Source organism: Vanessa atalanta, chromosome 3, assembly GCF_905147765.1.
Source record: "Vanessa atalanta chromosome 3, ilVanAtal1.2, whole genome shotgun sequence".
In the NCBI taxonomy this organism is placed as follows: domain Eukaryota; kingdom Metazoa; phylum Arthropoda; class Insecta; order Lepidoptera; family Nymphalidae; genus Vanessa; species Vanessa atalanta.
This window is the reverse complement of record NC_061873.1, coordinates 5667762-5687027: the sequence shown is the minus strand read 5'-3', so window position 1 is coordinate 5687027 and position 19266 is coordinate 5667762. Positions and strand designations below refer to the sequence as shown.

Below are 19266 nucleotides of genomic sequence, written 5' to 3'. Positions count from 1 at the left end.
TTCAAAATTATTCAATTATAAAATTCAAAAGAGTCGTTAAAGAGCGTTTGTGTGCTAAAGGATATTACAACACTAATGACTTTTTAGTTGACTGCACACCTTGGGAATGAAATGATCGCCTCCAGGCTGTTTTAAACAACTAATATATACTTATCATTGTACCTACATGGAAAATGGTTAAAAAAAATGAAAAAAAATATATCCCGCTGAGTTTCTTTCGCCGGTTCTTCTCAGGTCCGAGGTGCTAAATTCCGAACCGGTGGTAGATTTTTGACAATCAATAAGCAAGTGCAAATACTTCTATATTGAATAAAGATTTTTGACTTTGACTTTGACTTTGAATGATTATAAATAATTTAACAAGCAATACAAAACTTACTAAAATAATTAAATATCCTACTGAGGGCCATAATGCCTTTATTGGTATACATGGTGGCAGAATTAAACTCTAAGCGTGCAGACTTTCTTAAGAGATTAAAACAAAAACACTTAAATAAAACTTAGTGTTGCTTGCGCAGATTTTAGCCTGCAATCTTCTATTAATCCATCCTTTCTTACCACTGAAGCAATGAAAAAATATTTTTCTTTAATAATAATGTTTGCATTACTTTAATAAATTAAGCTTTCATACTGACATCGGCTAAGATAAATATCAATTGGACAAATAAAATACGATATAAAGAAATAATAATCTATGGAAATACAGATCCTAGACGATCTTACAATCGATCCATTTACGAAATCAAGCTCGATAAACTTAGCTTGCTAAGCTAAGTTGCGCTTATTGTAAGATACACAACCAAATATATACACAAAAAAGGGACTTGAGCAATTTCAGTAGAATATTTGAAGTAGCGCATAATGGAAATTGGATATCTTTTAATACAGGATGATTAATGACAATAGCTTAACGATATACGGGCCGCTAGCCGCCTAGCGATGTAAAAGTCACAGGTTCAATACTACAAGTTGATCTATTTTCCTTTCCAACCCTAACAAAGGTAAACTAGAAATTTTAGAAATTCCTTACAAAAAGGATTTTCAGAATTCTTTAGTAACCGATATATAAATATATTATCTACATAATTGTTAATCATTCCCTTTTTTAAAGTCTCTGTATTACAAAAGCTAAAGGCTATGTTTATTGAAATGCAAAACGTCGTATACTCATACGTTTATAATAGGTGAAATATTCTTGTAATTGTGCGCAATTAGGCGAGATTTCAGTAGTTTGGGCAGGATGTTTACAAAGGAATTAACGTACGTAATCGTAGCTTAAAACGCATTCAGCGTTTATTAGTTTATTTTTTGATGCGAAATGGCCTAGAAATTTATATATTACTAGCTGACCGGCAAACTATGTTTTCCCATATACTGGAAGTGAATGGACTACAGTGAACGACGACGAAATATAAAAATAACAAAACATTCATTTTTTCATAGTTTTTCACTTTCATTTCATTTACTTTATTCAAGATGGACGGCTAATTGAATAACTGCTGGATCCTGTTCATAAATTAGGAAACCAAAGATACGCTAAACAGCTTCATTAGAGCTGGTGTACAGGCCGATTTGGTACAGCGTTATTTCATCGTTATTATTCACCGGAGGAGCATTTATATTGGTTTTTTTCAATTCGAAATATAGCTTTGTTCGTCTTTCTCGGTATTTCTTCGACGATTTATTACATATCCGTCGACATTTATAATCGTATCATTAGTGACATTTTTAGGTAAACATTTTCCACTTGCCATGTAAGGCGATAAATAGTTCAATCGTATGGGCTTTGAATCATGTTTGTTGTAACAATATTAAATAGTAATTGTTCAGTAGACGAAATTGAAATTTCAGCGCATCATGATTTGGCTACACTGGTTTCGACTTACGCCTTCTATGTGTCAGGTAAACTAAAAGGTTTGTGCTAAGGAGCACATGTCCTTAGCACGATCGGAGGAATCCTATCGATTCTACTCGACTTATGAGTAACCCAGGAAATAATTGCTTTACGAACTGCAATTCATCCAGAGTCAAGTTCGACGCGAAGAGAGGGCCGAAAAGATCAGTTTTCTCCTTCGCGGTAAGGGCCAATGAGTCACCTAAGACAGCCTTATCGGAAGAGTTACATCCGACTTTCGCCAATTTTGCCAATGTGCTCCGTCTTCGGCCTTCGGCCAGCAATGACATTTGTGAAGGACCAGAAGACCCAGAAGCATTTAAAAAATAATAATTATGTTTTAAGTAGGCGGACCGGCAAATTGACTACCTCATATTAAGTGGTCACCCCCGCCTATAGACATTGGCACTGTTAGAAATATTAACCAAATAAATAAAGGATAGGTTCGTCCCGCCCTTCAAGGCTGCTGAGGCGACGAGAGCAGATATCATCACACATCAGCCCGTGGTAAAAAGGGCATCCCTCCTAAGGTTGTGTACGTCCTGAGCATTGATGCCCACAGAGTGATTCGTTACCGAAGTCGCTGATGGTACCCTCCTGGAGTAATGTAACCAAATTCTGCACAAACACTATAGTTAAGGGAGAGAGGGGGATCGGGCCTCCAGAGCTCTCACATACCGGATGAAAAACGGCAGCTTAACTACAACTTTACGCCATTTATAGTGAGAGTGGTACTTCCCCAGATGTGCCGGCGCTTTCGGCTGCAACCCGAACGTATGCAGCGTGGTAGCCTCGAACTATAACAGAAAAAAAAACTAATATTGTTATGTGCTGAAAGAAAAATATAGTTTTTAATGAAACAAATGGTTTTCCTTGTTTTACATATCATGATTTAAATTATCTTTCTAAAAGTGCGCTACTAAGATGAAATTTATAATGATAAATACACCGATAATAAATTTTCGGCTGACGTAATAACTTTACTGGGTCACATGTATACATATATACTAAGTTTTACTTTAATCAATTAGATTAATACTGTAAGGCTTCTGCCAATACCAAGGCAGTTTCTACAACTACTGAACTCGAATAGCTCGTTTTAATAAGTTTTCACATTTATACTAGTAAATAAACAAATAACGATGCCTAATAATTTTAATAATTCAAGAAAGTACAGTGACAATTTAGAAAAATCATCGGTAATTTTATTAAGCCTAACCATAAATTTACAAAAAAATATTATGTCAAATAATATGTATTAAAAAAAATTAGCGTCTATTTTAAGGTAAAAGATACAAGTGACGATCCCATAGATTTGGATGATGTTCTCCCAAAGATTGGTGAATTTGGAATATATCAGAAGTTTCTGTTGTGGTTCGTGTGCTTGCCCGCTTGTCTACCGTGTGGATTCTGTGCATTTAATCAACTCTTTATGACCGACACGCCTGATCACTGGTGCAAAGTGCCTGAATTGGAAAATTTGACTCAAATAAATCGTAAAGTTTTATCAATTCCTCGTAAGGTAAAATATGTAAGAAAAAAATACTTGTTCACTGAAAGTATTTCGCCATAATAAGTTTTAAATTTTTAGGAAGACAATAACGCCACTTTCGAAAGATGTTTAAGATATTCAGTTAATTGGACAGAATTATTAAAAACCAATAAAAGGCCGATCGAAGTAAATGAAAGTTGGCCTGTAGAACCATGTTTTGATGGATATGAATATAATAAAACTGAAGTGAAATCCTCAATTGTAATTGATGTAAGTTTTATCTTATATTTTTCGTTTTATTAGGACCAAAATTATTATAAAGCTTGTTACAAACAAGTTCAATAATTATAACTATAAACTACCAGTACAATATATGTGTAAAATTGCCGACAACAATTTCAATTAAATAAAACAATCGCGGTAGATAGTCCATTTATTGTACAAACCCATAATTATTATATTACTCTAAAACCAACGGATGCGGAAACCCGCGCAAGCAAGGTAGACTAATAAATGATTGGTTCCATATTTATTTATGATTATTTTAGTTTAAATATAATGTAATGTGTGGAAATGTATGATATTTTGTTTATATAGATATTTTTTTCATTTTTAGTTTGATTTAGTTTGCGAGTACGATGTGTATCCTACCCTTGGATTAGTGGCTTTAAACGTCGGAGGACCTATAGGTGTATATTCTTTCGGCTTATTAAATGACCGTATAGGACGTAAAAAATCGTTTTTCGCCTGCTTATCGACACTCCTACTTGGTAGTGTAATGACAGCGTATGCCCATGAATATTGGTTTTGGGTAGTAGCAAGAATAATTGTCGGCTTAACTATACCCGCTGTTTACCAAATACCATTCATCATTTGTGAGTATTATTTTTTTATTTGATATCAAGAATATATACTTATTTTTACCAAATTACCTCAATAACTAATGAACATGAAAGGCTTGGCTCGTTTTCTATACGTTATGGCTGACGTAAAGGACAATCTGAATAAAGATTTTTTTAAGTATCTAAGATGTTATATCACTTATGCTTATAATTACACTAACTCACTCACTCGTCAAATTGGAAATCAACATTTGACGCACCATTAAATGATTAGGAAGCCTATCCAAACTAGGCCCTTTTAGATGTGTGCACGAAGCCCTACCGATAAAAATGTATTTTAAGGTAATGAAATCGCCGAAAAAGTTTAATTTCAAATCCTTATATTTTTCAGCCTTAGAACTAGCGGGACCTAATTACAGATCGTTTGTTACCGTTATGACGTGTATATTTTATACTTTGGGTTTAATTTTACTATCTGGAGTAACATACATATTACGAGATTGGAGATCACTAGCACTAGCTACGTCCGTACCGTTCTTTTTTTATTATCTTTACTGGTTTATTTTACCGGAATCTCCAAGGTGGTTACTAATGAGAGGGAGATTGGAAGAAGCTAATAATATTTTGAAAACGATAGCTAGAATAAATGGCAAAGAATTACCAGAAGAATATACGACTAAGCTTCAAAAACAAGTGCTTGAGCAAAAAGAGCACGGAATGAAAGAAAAAAAATCAGCCAGTGTTTTTGCTTTATGCAGAACGCCAAATATGAGACTAAAAACTTTTTTAATTACTCTGAACTGGTGTGCTTCAGAAATGGTTTACGTAGGTCTCAGTTACTACGGACCTGCTATTGGAAGCAATCAATACATGAGTTTCTTCCTCTCATCAGCCGTAGAAATACCTAGCTATATTGTATGCTGGGTTTTAATGGATCGAGTTGGACGTCGATGGCCACTTTGTTTATCCATGGTAATTAGTGGAATATTTTGCATAGTCACTGTTCTTTTACCAGAAGGTAATATTTTACATAATATATCATTCACTAATTATAAATTAAAAAGTTTGTTTTGTAGGAAAAAAATACTGTTTAATTTATATAACAGTCATACTTTTTTCACGACATTTATTATCAGGATAATATTATATTTTTTTAATTAATTCTCATTTGTTCCAGATGCCGAAACTGAGACGTTGATTTTGTTTTTAATATCCAAATGTTTTATATCAGCATCTTTTTTGATAATTTACCCTTATGCGGGTGAACTGTATCCCACAGAATTAAGAGGAGTTGGAATCGGTGCATCCGCTTATATTGGCGGACTGGGATTAATAATAATCCCATTTATTAACTATTTAGTAAGATAATTTTATTACATTTTACTTAATTATTTACGATCTACAGTTTATCAAAATGTATACCTACGATTAAACAGAAAGTAATAGGTAATATAGTGAACTGGTGTACTTATTAAGTATATATCCTAGCAGAATGTATTCAGGTAAACTTTCATAGACAATCAATAGGGATGTTATATAGACAATATAATAGTGAGTGAGCGAAGTTAAGTAATACTAAACTTATTATTTTCCTAATAAACAATACCATGTGTTATATTAAATATTAATATCATAATGTCAATATTATGGGAGCAACTTTGGAGGTGTATCAATCTTCCAGAATAAATTACATATCGATTAATTTAATTATGCATCAACTGAATCCGCATTAATCTTTACTCTATAAGGTTATACATACCCGAATGGCTATGCCCTCTTCTCTTCCTCCCAATAATCATTTGTTTTACTGCCAATCACTTTGTATTGCTTAGTTCCCATTTGAAAGGAGATCAAGCTAGTCATAATAGGCATAAGAGCATTAGCCATATTTAACGTATCCTGGGTTAGTCTGAATGAAATTTTAATTACAAAAAATATCCCAATTCCGATAAGTAAAAAATGAATGTAGTATATTTGTAGATATACCTTTTGTTATCCCAGAGCCTCCGGACCGCTAAATGCGGGCCTAAATAATGGAGATAGTCATATAAATCAATTAATAGACACCCGACATCGATTGCTTGATCACGAATTTCGAATACTAAATTGGAAATAATATTATTATATTATTCACATTGTTACGTGTTCTTTTCAATTATTTATTGAAAAGAATGAAAATCACGTCAAGATTCCAATCACGTCAGAATAACCGCCCGCTACTCATTTATAGCTTCGACTTCAATATGTTTCACATGACATGTTATACGTAGGCTTAGGATTCGCTAAATATTGCCGAAAAAATTCTAATAAAAGATATATTTTAAGCAAATACGGTATTACTTTTTATTGTGAATAACAAACATACATTTTGGGTTATGATATTGATATGGTACACATTGTTCTTGCAATAACATTTTTTGTCATTACAAGAACAATGTGTTTCCTCTAATTGAATATTCCTCTCTTACCTAGGGGACCAGTAATCTAGTATTACCCTTGGTGCTCATGGGTGCAGTGTCGGTCGTCGGAGGGATAACAGCTCTACGCCTGCCAGAAACATTGCACTGTCCGTTACCTCAAACTGCTGAAGAAGGAGAAGAATTCGGAAAAGACTGGACTTATAAGGATTGTTTCGCTTGTGGAGGCCAAAGGTAATAAATACATTTTTATTCCTAATAGTCTAATGCGAAAAGTCTAAAGATAAGTGTTAATCGTTCGAGTACTCAATGCGTGAAAGCGTAACATACTATGTAACTTTCGCCTTCATAATATTAGTTAATTAATTTCTAAAAGTTCTGGTTCGAATGGCAAAGCGATATCCATCCTTTAAAATGTACTATGTATAATACCCTTTTATGTTTCTGTTACAGGATCACTGTATCAGAATCGGATTCGTACGAAAACTTAGATCAATTAGAATTAACTCAGGCCCCGTCGGTGGAAGATATACTGCCGGACTTGCAACCTGTACGTCGAAACTCAATGCGAAAATTGGTTCGTCAAGCCAGCACGTTGGAAACGCAGCGGGATATAGACGGAAACTTAAAAATGACCTATTGGTTTTAAACGTCTCAAACGTAGTCATACTACAAGTTATTTTTATTTTATTTAAATAACAAATAATAATTTATTTGAGCGGTCATAAACATATGGATTCAGATAACACAGGCCATGTTTGGGCCGAACTTACTCTTAAAGTAAAGTCATTTCCTATACCATACGTAAAATAATTATATCAACTTTTTTATTTTGTTTGCATAATAAACCATATCAAGAGCGTATCCGTAACTCTGTACACCATGTTATTTTCTAATAAGATTAGTTGTAAGGTATTATTATAGATACATGTGTAAATATTTAATTCTTAAAATAACTATTTATGCACGTGAGATATGAAGACAAAAAACTTGACTATATAATTAAAGGGTTTCAATGGAACAGTTGAAAACCTTTAACATCATAATATATAAATAAAATGTCCACGCAATCTACGGTATGGGAAGGCCCAGACAAGTTACATATCAATTGACCAATTCCTTTGTAGAAAATACCAAATTGAATAGAAATTAATAAACTGAATACGTTTATCAAACGCTGGTGTAATGAGGAGCCATTTGCTTAGTCATGTCGTCGATCTTAAATTTTTAACTATTAAAATTAATTTCAACATGAAGTATTATTAATTTACGTCATTAAACCTGTTAGTTTAGCGGTAGTCGAACCACGGTGATCCACAAGTGATGAGATACCGTGAAAAAACTACCGATTTCGAAAATAAAACTTAATTCATATTGGATGTCATAAATCATTTATTCGATTTTATAATACAGATAATAGAAAATAACGTCACAAATAATAATCTAATAGTATCAATACATATTTACACATACAAAGTCGCATTCGAGCCTAAGGTCTATCTGGAATGTTGGTGGTGGGCAGTAGTTGCGCGATGTACCGCGAGCGGATGCGGTCGGACTGCAGCTGCGCAGAGTCGCGCGGGGACGCCCCGTCGCGCGGGGACGCCCCGCCCCCCACGTCCGCCTCGTCCTGGTCGGAGCTGTCCGCGTGCTCCAGCAAGTTAGCCGTCTCCTCGGTGCGAACAGTCGTCCTGGAAGATACTTCATGTTATAGTAATTTACTTGAAAATTTAAGTGTTAATTTTATTAAATAATATAATGTTCTCGTTGGACAGTATGCGTTATTATTTATCCTTTGGTTTATGAAACTCTTTTTAAAAAATACAAATAGATATCAGAGATAATATAAATCGATTATGAAATAAAAAACAACTATCAATTTCGAGGCTAAAAACAATAATAGGATCGAGTACATCGAATTTGTTAGTCAACATTATGCTGAGTCATCATCTCTTATACTCGTGTATCCATCAAAACCAGGTCAATCTTGAGTCAACGTTCCTTAGTAATCACCGTGCGTTACACTAACAAAAGCATAACAACGATGCAAGCATGTTTTTAATAAGGTTTTTTGAAACATAACAACTTTGCTATCACGTGGCACTTATCAGGAGTGTCCATACCTACGGTGAATACGCGAGTTAGAGTAACACTTACTTCTTTAAAGCTTCCCTCATACTAGGCGACAGGTTCAGAACGCCCTTGTTGGCCGAGTCCAGTATATAAATGAGGACGGCCGCAATCAGAGACACTAAAAATTATAAATAAATAAATACATGTAATAACAAAGTATAGCATTAATCATCTGTAATTCATTGATACGAAAGATGAAAAATATGTCTCAGGAGGATGATACCTTGTCATTATTGCAATAAAAAAAAAAAACAAAGAGATGTCAAAAAACGCGTTATGGATTTTTAAGTTGTTCATTGTTTTATAAACTTAAGCATTACCATATAAACTTTAAGCATCCCAACAATCTCACACTCTTGATTAATTTAACCCTCCACCGTGCTTCTAATCAAATAGTTGACAAATTGTGTAAAGACAGACACAACTTACTATATTTTTTAACTGGTATTAACTAAAGCTAACTACACTTGTTTGTAATATTTTATTGTATTTAGAGTGAATAGTTATTGTGTTGATATTTGGGTTGAGATAACCAGGTTTGTGTTAGTTGAATCGAAATAGAGAATCATTAGAACTTACCAAACAAACATCCTAAGAAAAACATTTCCAGCATGAGATATCCATATTTGTCAACAATCACGCCGGCCAAAATGATAACGGTTGCCAAGCCTAAGTTTTGAACTGCTTGGCATCTAGTAACAAAGAGAATATATTTTAAAAATAGAACGTACAAAAAGATATACACATATTTCAAAATACAGACTTCAAGACTCTTTACTAAACATCTCGAAAAGAACATAGAAAAATAGAATTTATACCAAACTTACATTCCAAATGCAGTACCTAATTGATTCTCTTGAACAATCATAGCCACGAGAGGCCATAGACCACTCGCCAGCAATGAATAAGATATTCCTAATGATACCTGCAAAACATTTACTTCACAGTAACCAAACATTTAAAAAACGATTAAAACTCAATTGATATTTAAAAACTTATTCTATTTTAAATCTATAACGGTGATTTATACATTGAATTTTTAATTAAGACCAAATAATTATATTTATATTATATATCTTTTAAATATATTTTTAGTACATAAATACGTCATGGCGTCTGAAAAAAAGGCCTAACAAATGCAAGTGAATCAAAAAAATTTTTGTTTACTATTTAAGGGGCTTAGAAAAGCTCAACTTGAAATTGTCGACCAAGATATCCTATTCTATATGACTTTATTCCGCTTTTTTGAAATGAAGAATAAATTATGATTTTGTTGCGATAACTGTTCTAAGATGCATGATATGGAAATTTAGTTGCAATAATATGCGAAAATCAGCCTTCGCGGTTCACATGCATTATGAAATGACTGGAATATTAAAGCGCAATGAACATCTGTCCGTCTCGGTCTAAATATAAAATATGTATAAAACAGAGACACATTATATACATTTCTTAATATATAAAACGAATATTTGAGTATAGACTGAGATGAAACATAAATTATCAATTGATAAAATTATCAATTTATTACAGAAGTCTTACCACTCCAACATAAGGATTGACAAAAGTAAATGCCATTAGAAAATGCGATCCAATCGTCGTTATTATACTTAAAATAACCCACATCACGTTCCTGCCAGTCTTATCTATCAGAATGCCAAAGAAGGGACTCAGGGCAGCCGAAAAGAGATATACCATTGAGTTCACAGTGTTCGCGTCTTGCGGGATGAAATCGAATTTACGTTCGAAGAACAATCTGGAAAGCAAACAATTTTAATAATTTAAGCAATTCAAATCATATGACGTCATAATTCAAATGAACAACACAATCCACTTACTTTCCTAAAGCGATGAATGGGAAAATTGCCAAATAATATGCAACACAAATGACCGATACAAGCCAGAATACCGGCTTAAAATGCAAGACATCTATGAGGTGGAATGGTTCAGCTTTAGCTTGTTCCTCTTGTCGTCCCAGTATCCTCTCGGCCCTGTGGTCCATCCATCCCAATATCAAACCACATATAAGAGATCCTAGACATGTCATTGAAGCTGAAAATGAAACGATTTTGTGTACTCAACGTCTTAAAACAGTCATAGTCAATGATATGACAAAAATCTGGGACCCAATTCTACTAACAAATTGTCATCGCAATCGAATCGAAACATAATCGTTGTCATCCAGACGTTTTCCTATTCTAAAAACGCAACAATTCAGTTGCGGTACGTCGAAATCGTAGATTCGAATTGAATCGAGAACACATCATATCTGTTTTAAGTTATTAGAAATTACCCTTGAAAGTAACTGATTACTGAAATGAAGAATTGTAATGCGAATATGAACACCATTTTACACCTAAAAATACTAAGGGCATCCGCTAAAACTGCCGAGTGTCTGTATTGATCAATAGTATAAGTAGCACCAGTGGCGCGGGCGGTTACGACAAGGTTTCACACGCGCGGCGGAACGATTGTTTCTCTAAATCTGTTGAGCGCCGAGGCAACTCGGGCCTGACCCGAGTCGAAACCCGGTCCGAGCACCCAAGCGAGTTTTGTCCTATGCCCTAAGTATAGATGAAGAAAAATACAATGCGATTACCCCAAATAAATGATATAAGGTCGAGCGAATTATTAAGAGTAACATACGTGAATCATTGGATTATATATGATAATAAATAAAAAACAAACCAATAAATAGGGCGACACCAAGCTTCTCATAGCCTCCATAATAATTTGCGACCCATCGGTATATTGGTTCCATAACCCAAAAGTTCACAGTACTTCCAAATCTGGAGAAGGACAGTTGTAATCCGAACACCATATTGAGTTCTTTTCCATTGAACCATAATACCACATAACTATTTACAGCTACCTGCAATGACTCGCCTCCAATACTAGAAATATATTATTACATTTTTAAGTGAATAAAGGTTATTATTTATTTATTCATCATAAAACAGTAAAAAAAAAAATAGAAAACTTAAAAAAAACTAATAATTATCTAAATTATTAAATAATTATCGTTATCGGTATCGACGTATATATGGAATGGCGTTTTATATATATGGTATATGTTTTAATTATTAATACCATAATTCACCAATCGTTGGACTATTTGCCCATGTTACTAAGTAACTAAGTTAAATAAATAAGAATACATTTGAAGTTTCTTTTCTTATTTCAGCGACCTTTCAAGATAGACGTGGAGTATAATAGTACAATATTATACGTTGTGTATTATACGTCACAAACCTAAATATGTATGGGTGACAGATGAGCGAGATTTAAGGATAACTGAAATGCAACGTACAATGTGCATGACTCTTATTTTTAAATAAGTTAATTAGAATTACAATACTTTGTATCATTTTTATATTAAATTATTATAAAATTTAAGTGACATCAGACTATTGTAAAAGTGTGCAAGTGCACAATTTATTTACAAGTCAATTTTATATTATAAACTAGCTACCCGGTCCCGGTCCGGTTTCACAAGGGTTGAATAAGTGTCTAACTAAAGTTTATTATTAATTTCAATGGTAAAATAAATTTAACAATCCTACTAAAAGCTCATTACTGAAACTGTAGGAACTTAATGGAAATGCAGTATTAGCAGTTGGTAACTGGTTTCGCATACAAAAAAAAGGGGGCAGTTCACTTGGCGCGGAGTTGAAATATAATTAGTTTGACAGCAATTTTAGTCTCGCAGTAGTAGTAGTCATAAGGGTTGCTTAGGAGTTCCCTCAATGACATCCTCATAAATGCTAGGAATGTTCGATAGGTATTCTTTGGAGAAAGTGGTGCCATACCGGTTGCAGTTATATTTCTAACAGTTCAACAATCCTGTATGATATGATAAAGAGTACTCTTTCCAACCTTGAGGCGAGCATCGCCAAATTTGTGCGGAACCTAACTATTCTGTGTTGTGAAAATTCAATGGGATCAAAATGGTCAGGAAACAATAATCATCATCCTGATAATTTTTTCTAACAGCTTTTTATATGATTATACTTTAGCAAAGAACATATATATTTTTTTATTTACATCCATTACTACTTTTTTTTCTTTATTATTGTATTTTTTTATCTGCATAGAAGTCATATTTTATAAAATTATTGACATATCAACTTTTTTGCTTACCCAAATATGAACCGGCCAAGTATCATCAACCAATAAGCATTTATGTAAACACCTAATGCAAACACAACTGCTCCTACAAATACAATAGTCATATATATAATTGTACCTAAACGGATGCCGAAATATCTGTAACAAAAGATATAATAATCACTAAAAGTATATATTCCGATAATAATACCTTTCTTTGTTATAGAAGGCATAAAAATATATTTCATGCATTATATTCAATAAAACATTGCACAGATAAAATAAATTTCAATTAAACAAGCTCTTAATTTATTTTATCACAATGCAATACAAACCTATCAACAAGATAACCACCAATAAAGCATAATATTACATTTGGCCATGAGTATATAGAGTACAGCAGAGCAAACTGGGATGTATTCAAGTGTGAATCATCTTTGAAGTTATCAGCGAGTGCTCCTGGTGTGTCATAACAAAAGTATGAACCTGGGAAAAAGATATTAAATGTTATTACAACTTAACTAAGAATCAACATAAATTACCAAAAAAATTACAATATCAGCAGACATACCAAAACAAAGGAAGCACATTAATATGAGAGCTATAAATCTATGTACTCTATTTGAAGGGTGACACCATGAAGTAGGTGCTTCCTGAGTCACTCCCATAATTCCACTTGATTCGGGATTCTCCATTATACTAAAAAGTAAGCTGTGATTAAAACAAATCACTAACAAAGACAAAATAATCAATAGTTCTTAGCTATTATACATATGTTTACTTATATTGATTAACTATTACGATAATATAGCAATTTAAACAACAATAACAATATATAACTCACACAATGAATATGTTGATTTATTCTTTATATGAAAAAAGTTTATAAAAATAACACTATGTAGGAACGCAATAATAACACTACATGATCTCTTAAGGAATTTACATATTATCTCCGTTTAAAATATGGTATATCTCTTGTAATTGTAACTTATTTTAATCATAAAAAAAAATATCGAATATGGTACTCCAAAACATTTAGAATAATACACTTCGCAAGAAATTCGTATAATCAACCCACTTTAAATGTCAATTGCTGTCATTTGTCAACATTAAACTATCAAACTGCAGGCAACAAGCACTCACTTCCGTCTTTACAGGGCTTTATTCAGGATTATTTATTATTTCTTATAAAATTCTAAATAAACATCTTTTGGGTATTTTAAACAAGAAATATCTTTTGGGTATTTTATATACCATTTATTTTACGAAAGTTATTTTAAATAAAATATCGTCAATGGCAATTTTTATTCAGAGTAATAAATTTATTATCTTGTGCTAAAATTAAAAAAATATATGCAATGTATTAGTGCTGGGTCATTTCAGATTTTATGTAAAACGAAACGAACCGGTTTTTTACACTTACAAAACAGTTCTTCGAAATGGTTATAAAAAAAACCGGTTTGTTTTCATAGGTTCGAGAACTTACTATTAAATATAGTAAGTATACTACTTTACTGAAATAATGTATATTCAACACTGGAGTCATATTATATAATTTTGAAAATAGACTTCGACTTTATAATTTATTTGGATTAATTCTACGTCACGCACTTATTTGCATTTAAAAAAACAGAAAGTTAAGAAATATTTTTAAATTATTTGTAATTTCAACTATTACGGCTGAGGATTACCCGATTATAAGCAGTTAATACTAAATCTGTAATAAAAAAATAATAAGCGTATAAGGAGCCTACGAAAACTTTTTTTTTTGTTTCGTAATTTTTTAATTCTTCTACAACCAAATTTGAATTTGTATTTCTGTAGGAATAAGATTCAAATCCAAAGTAGTTAGTTATAAAGATAACTGGTTTAATATTCATACAATAATAGTCCTTACGGCGATCAAAATAAAGTGCTTAGTCAGTTACGCGTGATCGGAACCGGTTCGCGCAGCGGTACCAAGAAACAGGTTTTTCGATTTAGTCTTTTCTTCTACAACCAAATTTGTATTGTATTTCTATAGAAATAAGATTCATTGTAGCATATTCGTTACTTCAAATCCAAAGTAGTTTTTTATAACTGGTTTAATATTCATACAATAATAGTCCTTACAACGATCAAAATAGAGTGCTTAGTCAGTTACACGTGAAAGGAACCGGTTCGCGAAGCAGTACCAAAACGAAGGCCGCCGGTGGCGAGTGTCGTCTCGTTCGTTTTAAATCCAGAAACAGTTCGTTCGTTCTTTTTAAAGTAACTAGTTCTTAAAACCGTTTCTGAAAAAAACTCCCAGCACTACAATGTATGGGAGTGATTGTGTGAAAGGGACGGATGTGTGTGAGGAAGCGCGCGTTCAAATAATTGAAGAACTTCAGAAGCAACCCATTTTCCGAGATGATATGTTCCAAGATAAATAATGCTTGCTAGGAGAGCTTATCTTATCTACTACTGGAGCACAGTAACAAAGACATCGACGCCATCGTATATGCGATTTTAAGCGAAAGGCTATGTTCCAACCATTCCATTTCTAGCTAATAGACACCATGTGCCCTATGACATCGACCATGTATCTTTAAATATTTTATATTTCTATAAAATACGTATTTATTAAACCGTAATATTTTTTTATGATTTTATTCTATTGCATTTTTATATGGGCTTTATTTAATACCTAAAGGCCAAGGTAACTTGCATGACCTAAACTAAATCGCAGCAGAACATATAAGTACTTTACGAACTGTATAAGCTTATTCAAATTCTACTGCTTAAATATTGGTAGGTAGCAAATATCTTTCAAGAATCAATAAGGAAAAAATTAACACATTAACTAAACATTTTGTTGTATAGCTTATATTAGTAACATATTCATTTCAGAAATATCTAACAAATTTGTAGACTTGCAGCTTTAATATTTTACAATATAATTGATATTCAAAAAATTAAGCAATGCAATTTTTAATAAAAAGTTAAAAAGATAATGTTGATGGTTGATGACTATATAGCAGCCAGCAGGCACATCAATTGTCACACGTCAACAGTTTAGTGACATTGTCATATAAATATAATATTGTTATCTTTTATAATAAGTTTAATTTTGAGTAAATGTAAAAGTGAAATTGTTACAATGAATAATCTACATAAAATTGTCCTACTTTGTGTTGCTACAACATTAGTGATTACAATAGTTTCGGGACATTCTCATTCACATTCACATGGAGAAGAGTCCCCGGCATTTAAGTATAGCAAAAACGCAAACGAAAAATTGAATACAAAACAGGAAATCAACCTTGAACCTGACTATGACTTATATATGAAAGCTCTAGGTTCCACGGTGTTTATAAGCATTGTACCTTTCTTCGTATTGTTCTTCATACCTATTGACGGAACTGCCGAAAAACAACCTTTATTAAAAGTTTTGTTATCATTTGCATCTGGTGGTCTCCTCGGTGACGCCTTTCTACATTTGATACCACATGCTCTTTTACCTCATAGTGAAGGTGGAGGTCATAGTCACAGCCATTCCCATGAAGGGGAACTCCATGAACCTCATAACATGACTGTTGGACTAGGAGTACTTGGAGGAATTATTACCTTTCTCGTCGTCGAAAAAACTGTCCGCTTATTTAGTGGAGGTCATGGACACTCACATGGTACAGATAAGAAAAAGCATGATGATAAATCTAAGAAAACTCAAAAAAATAAGAAAGAAGATATCAAAATAACAGGATACCTTAACCTTGCTGCAGATTTTACCCACAACTTTACAGATGGCTTGGCAATAGGAGCTTCATATATTGCTGGGCAAAACATTGGTCTAATTACCACTATCACAATTTTGTTACATGAAATTCCTCATGAAATAGGAGATTTTGCTATTCTGGTTCAATCAGGATGTTCTAGAACAAAAGCTATGATGCTGCAACTTTTAACTGCATTCGGAGCTATATCTGGCACATTCTTGTCCATATATTTGCAAGGTTCTGGAGATGGAATTGTGTCTACTCTCATCCTACCATTCACAGCTGGAGGTTTTATATACATTGCAACTGTTTCAGTTATTCCTGAACTTTTGGAAGGATCAAATAAACTGTCACAGTCAATAAAAGAAATACTTGCACTTCTAGCTGGTGTATATATGATGGTGATCATTGCACAGTATGAATGATTAATTTTATCTTTATTATTAAAATTGTAAATTACATGTTAGTGTATTTTATTAGTCTCATTAAAACATCACAATCCTTCTTTAAGTCTTTGTTACTTGTAAATGTAAATATTTTTTACAATATAAATATCCCTTCCTTACATATATTTTAAATCATTTTACATATAGGTTTAATTATTTTTAATTAAACAAAAAAGCATTGGCCTGGTGAATAAAATTTACAATACATTATTTTTAATAGGACCCTGTAAAAATAATGTGCACATTATAAATTATGATGTAGGTTCAAATCTGAAGGAGCATTACTAACCTTAATTTGTGCATGTAATCAATTTATCTTAGACTGAAAATATTCTGCCCTATATATCCATTTACTTTCTCTGAAGCAGAATATTCTAATAAGCTCTATATTTTATATTTTGTAGTTCTTATTCTAGCATTTGAACATTTCGACTGTTAGTAATAGTTACTGTGAAATGTATGTTCAATAATGTGCACATAAAACTGGCTCAACAGATTTATTAACAGAACAGTTTTTGCTAAAATAGAATAAATATTTCAATAGTTACAAGATCAAATATTTGAGTAGTTTTTTATACACATGTTTTATGATAGCAAAAAAAAATAGCAAAACCGTCTAATTAGTTAGATATCTATGTACCTACAATTTTTTTTGTGTAATAATAAATATCGATGACAATTATTAATTTTTATTTTGTATTAAATGTATATTCAGATTCTTAAGATGTGATGATCATTAATATTCTTTCCTTTTTAAAGAACATTGATAAGTCAGATATAAAGCAAATGTAGACTACCTAATGGAAAATTATAATAACCAATGCTCAGAAAAAGTTGTGCTTTGTGGAAGTGTGGATGTGGAATCATAATTTGTATATTTTATTTAAAATAATATTTCCAAATTAGTTACTAATAACAGGAATCCAGAATTAGTAAAACCACTTGACAAAATGTCTTTTCCTCTTTTAGGTAAATAAGTACTATTTCAATCACTAGCAAATAAGCTTAACCAAAATGAAAATTATTACTTTTAGTCTATTTTCTATAGTAGAACGAGTGAAAAAAATTAAAAATAAAAGAATTTCATGGAAATTAATTTGTTTATTATGATTACTTCTTCTTGGATACACCAACAGTTCTTCCGCGTCTACCAGTAGTCTTAGTGTGCTGACCACGTACACGGAGGCCCCAGTAGTGTCTCATACCTCTGTGGGCACGGATCTTCTTCAACCTTTCCAAATCCTCACGGAGTTTAGAGTCCAAGTTGGACGAGGTCAATTGGCTGTACTTGCCATCAACTATATCCTTTTGTCTGTTAAGGAACCAGTCAGGAATTTTATACTGTCTGGGATTGGACATGATGGTTACAATTTTTTCTACCTGAAAAGAATTTTAAAGATATTAAAACATGTAGAAGACCTTTCTTAATTTTATAAGCATTTAATTAGAGAATAAAACTAGCAAGAGACTCATCCAAAACTGTTAAAACATATTATCATTCTACGAATTTTAATAAACTAGTTTTTGACTTTTGACTTGACATAACTGAAATGAAAATAAAACAATATAGTAGAGCAAGTGCAATATTATGACAGAAAATAAGCGTTTGTGTTAATTTTGTTATGAAAGTAAGGTAAAGTTCTCTAACCTCTTCTTCAGTGCATTCTCCAGCACGTTTGTCGAGGTCGATGTCAGCTTTTTTCAGTACAATGTTGGAGTATCTGCGACCTACTCCCTTGATTGCAGTCATGGCAAACATAACTTTACGTTTGCCATCAATGTTCGTATTCATAATACGAAGAATATGTTGAAATTTGTCCGGTATTACGAGCGACTGAAAATAAAAACACTTGTCAATGTATTTAACAAAATACACACTCAATATTCACTATAACCATTTTTAGAACGAAACTTTAGAAGAATATTTTATAAATTATTTAAGATTACTTTATATTATTATGATTTTAGTACCATTTTGTTAAATTCTATCGGCTCAACGTTCACGAAGAACCACCGTCAACATGAAAAGGAAATAAAACCTCACAGATAAAAGGAATATGTCAAAACGTAACCATAAGCTAAAGAGTTTTTCTGCAAAAAAATATTTACACTATCGAACAAAATTGCAGTTGTTGCAGCGAAAAGGCCTCCTTATACAAATCTTATAATAGCGTAAATAATACAATAAAATGACA

The 19266-nt window shown here is 32.5% G+C and overlaps 4 protein-coding genes across 5 annotated transcripts; 2 read left to right on the top strand and 2 right to left on the bottom strand.

The window, feature by feature from the left end:
• The first annotated feature begins 2979 nt into the window (after positions 1 to 2979).
• On the top strand, positions 2980 to 8128 carry LOC125076983 (carcinine transporter). 2 transcript variants are annotated; one of them, XM_047688749.1, is made up of 8 exons: positions 2980 to 3093; positions 3180 to 3416; positions 3486 to 3656; positions 4003 to 4261; positions 4620 to 5246; positions 5406 to 5587; positions 6701 to 6879; positions 7099 to 8128. In XM_047688749.1, exons 1-8 carry the CDS (start codon positions 3037 to 3039, stop codon positions 7292 to 7294), a joined length of 1908 nt encoding a protein of 635 aa, XP_047544705.1. In that variant the 5' UTR covers positions 2980 to 3036; the 3' UTR covers positions 7295 to 8128. The 2 variants fall into 2 exon arrangements, with proteins under 2 accessions (XP_047544705.1, XP_047544706.1); XM_047688750.1 differs by having other exon boundaries at positions 3044 to 3093; positions 3167 to 3416.
• LOC125076984 (major facilitator superfamily domain-containing protein 1-like) lies at positions 8018 to 13975 on the bottom strand. Its single transcript, XM_047688751.1, has 11 exons — positions 13730 to 13975; positions 13457 to 13584; positions 13221 to 13371; positions 12919 to 13044; positions 11467 to 11672; positions 10617 to 10830; positions 10321 to 10534; positions 9606 to 9703; positions 9358 to 9470; positions 8803 to 8896; positions 8018 to 8336 (listed from the first exon to the last, which is right to left on the bottom strand). The coding sequence occupies exons 2-11, from the start codon at positions 13578 to 13580 to the stop codon at positions 8135 to 8137; spliced, it is 1542 nt and encodes a 513-aa protein (XP_047544707.1). The 5' UTR covers positions 13581 to 13584; positions 13730 to 13975; the 3' UTR covers positions 8018 to 8134.
• A 1927-nt stretch (positions 13976 to 15902) lies between these two features.
• On the top strand, positions 15903 to 17130 carry LOC125077111 (protein catecholamines up). The gene has a single exon (XM_047688917.1). The coding sequence runs from the start codon at positions 16010 to 16012 to the stop codon at positions 17048 to 17050; it is 1041 nt and encodes a 346-aa protein (XP_047544873.1). The 5' UTR covers positions 15903 to 16009; the 3' UTR covers positions 17051 to 17130.
• Positions 17131 to 18157: 1027 nt separating this feature from the next.
• Positions 18158 to 19174, bottom strand: LOC125077113 (40S ribosomal protein S18). Its single transcript, XM_047688918.1, has 3 exons — positions 19043 to 19174; positions 18720 to 18905; positions 18158 to 18451 (listed from the first exon to the last, which is right to left on the bottom strand). The coding sequence occupies exons 1-3, from the start codon at positions 19043 to 19045 to the stop codon at positions 18182 to 18184; spliced, it is 459 nt and encodes a 152-aa protein (XP_047544874.1). The 5' UTR covers positions 19046 to 19174; the 3' UTR covers positions 18158 to 18181.
• Between the last annotated feature and the right edge of the window lie 92 nt (positions 19175 to 19266).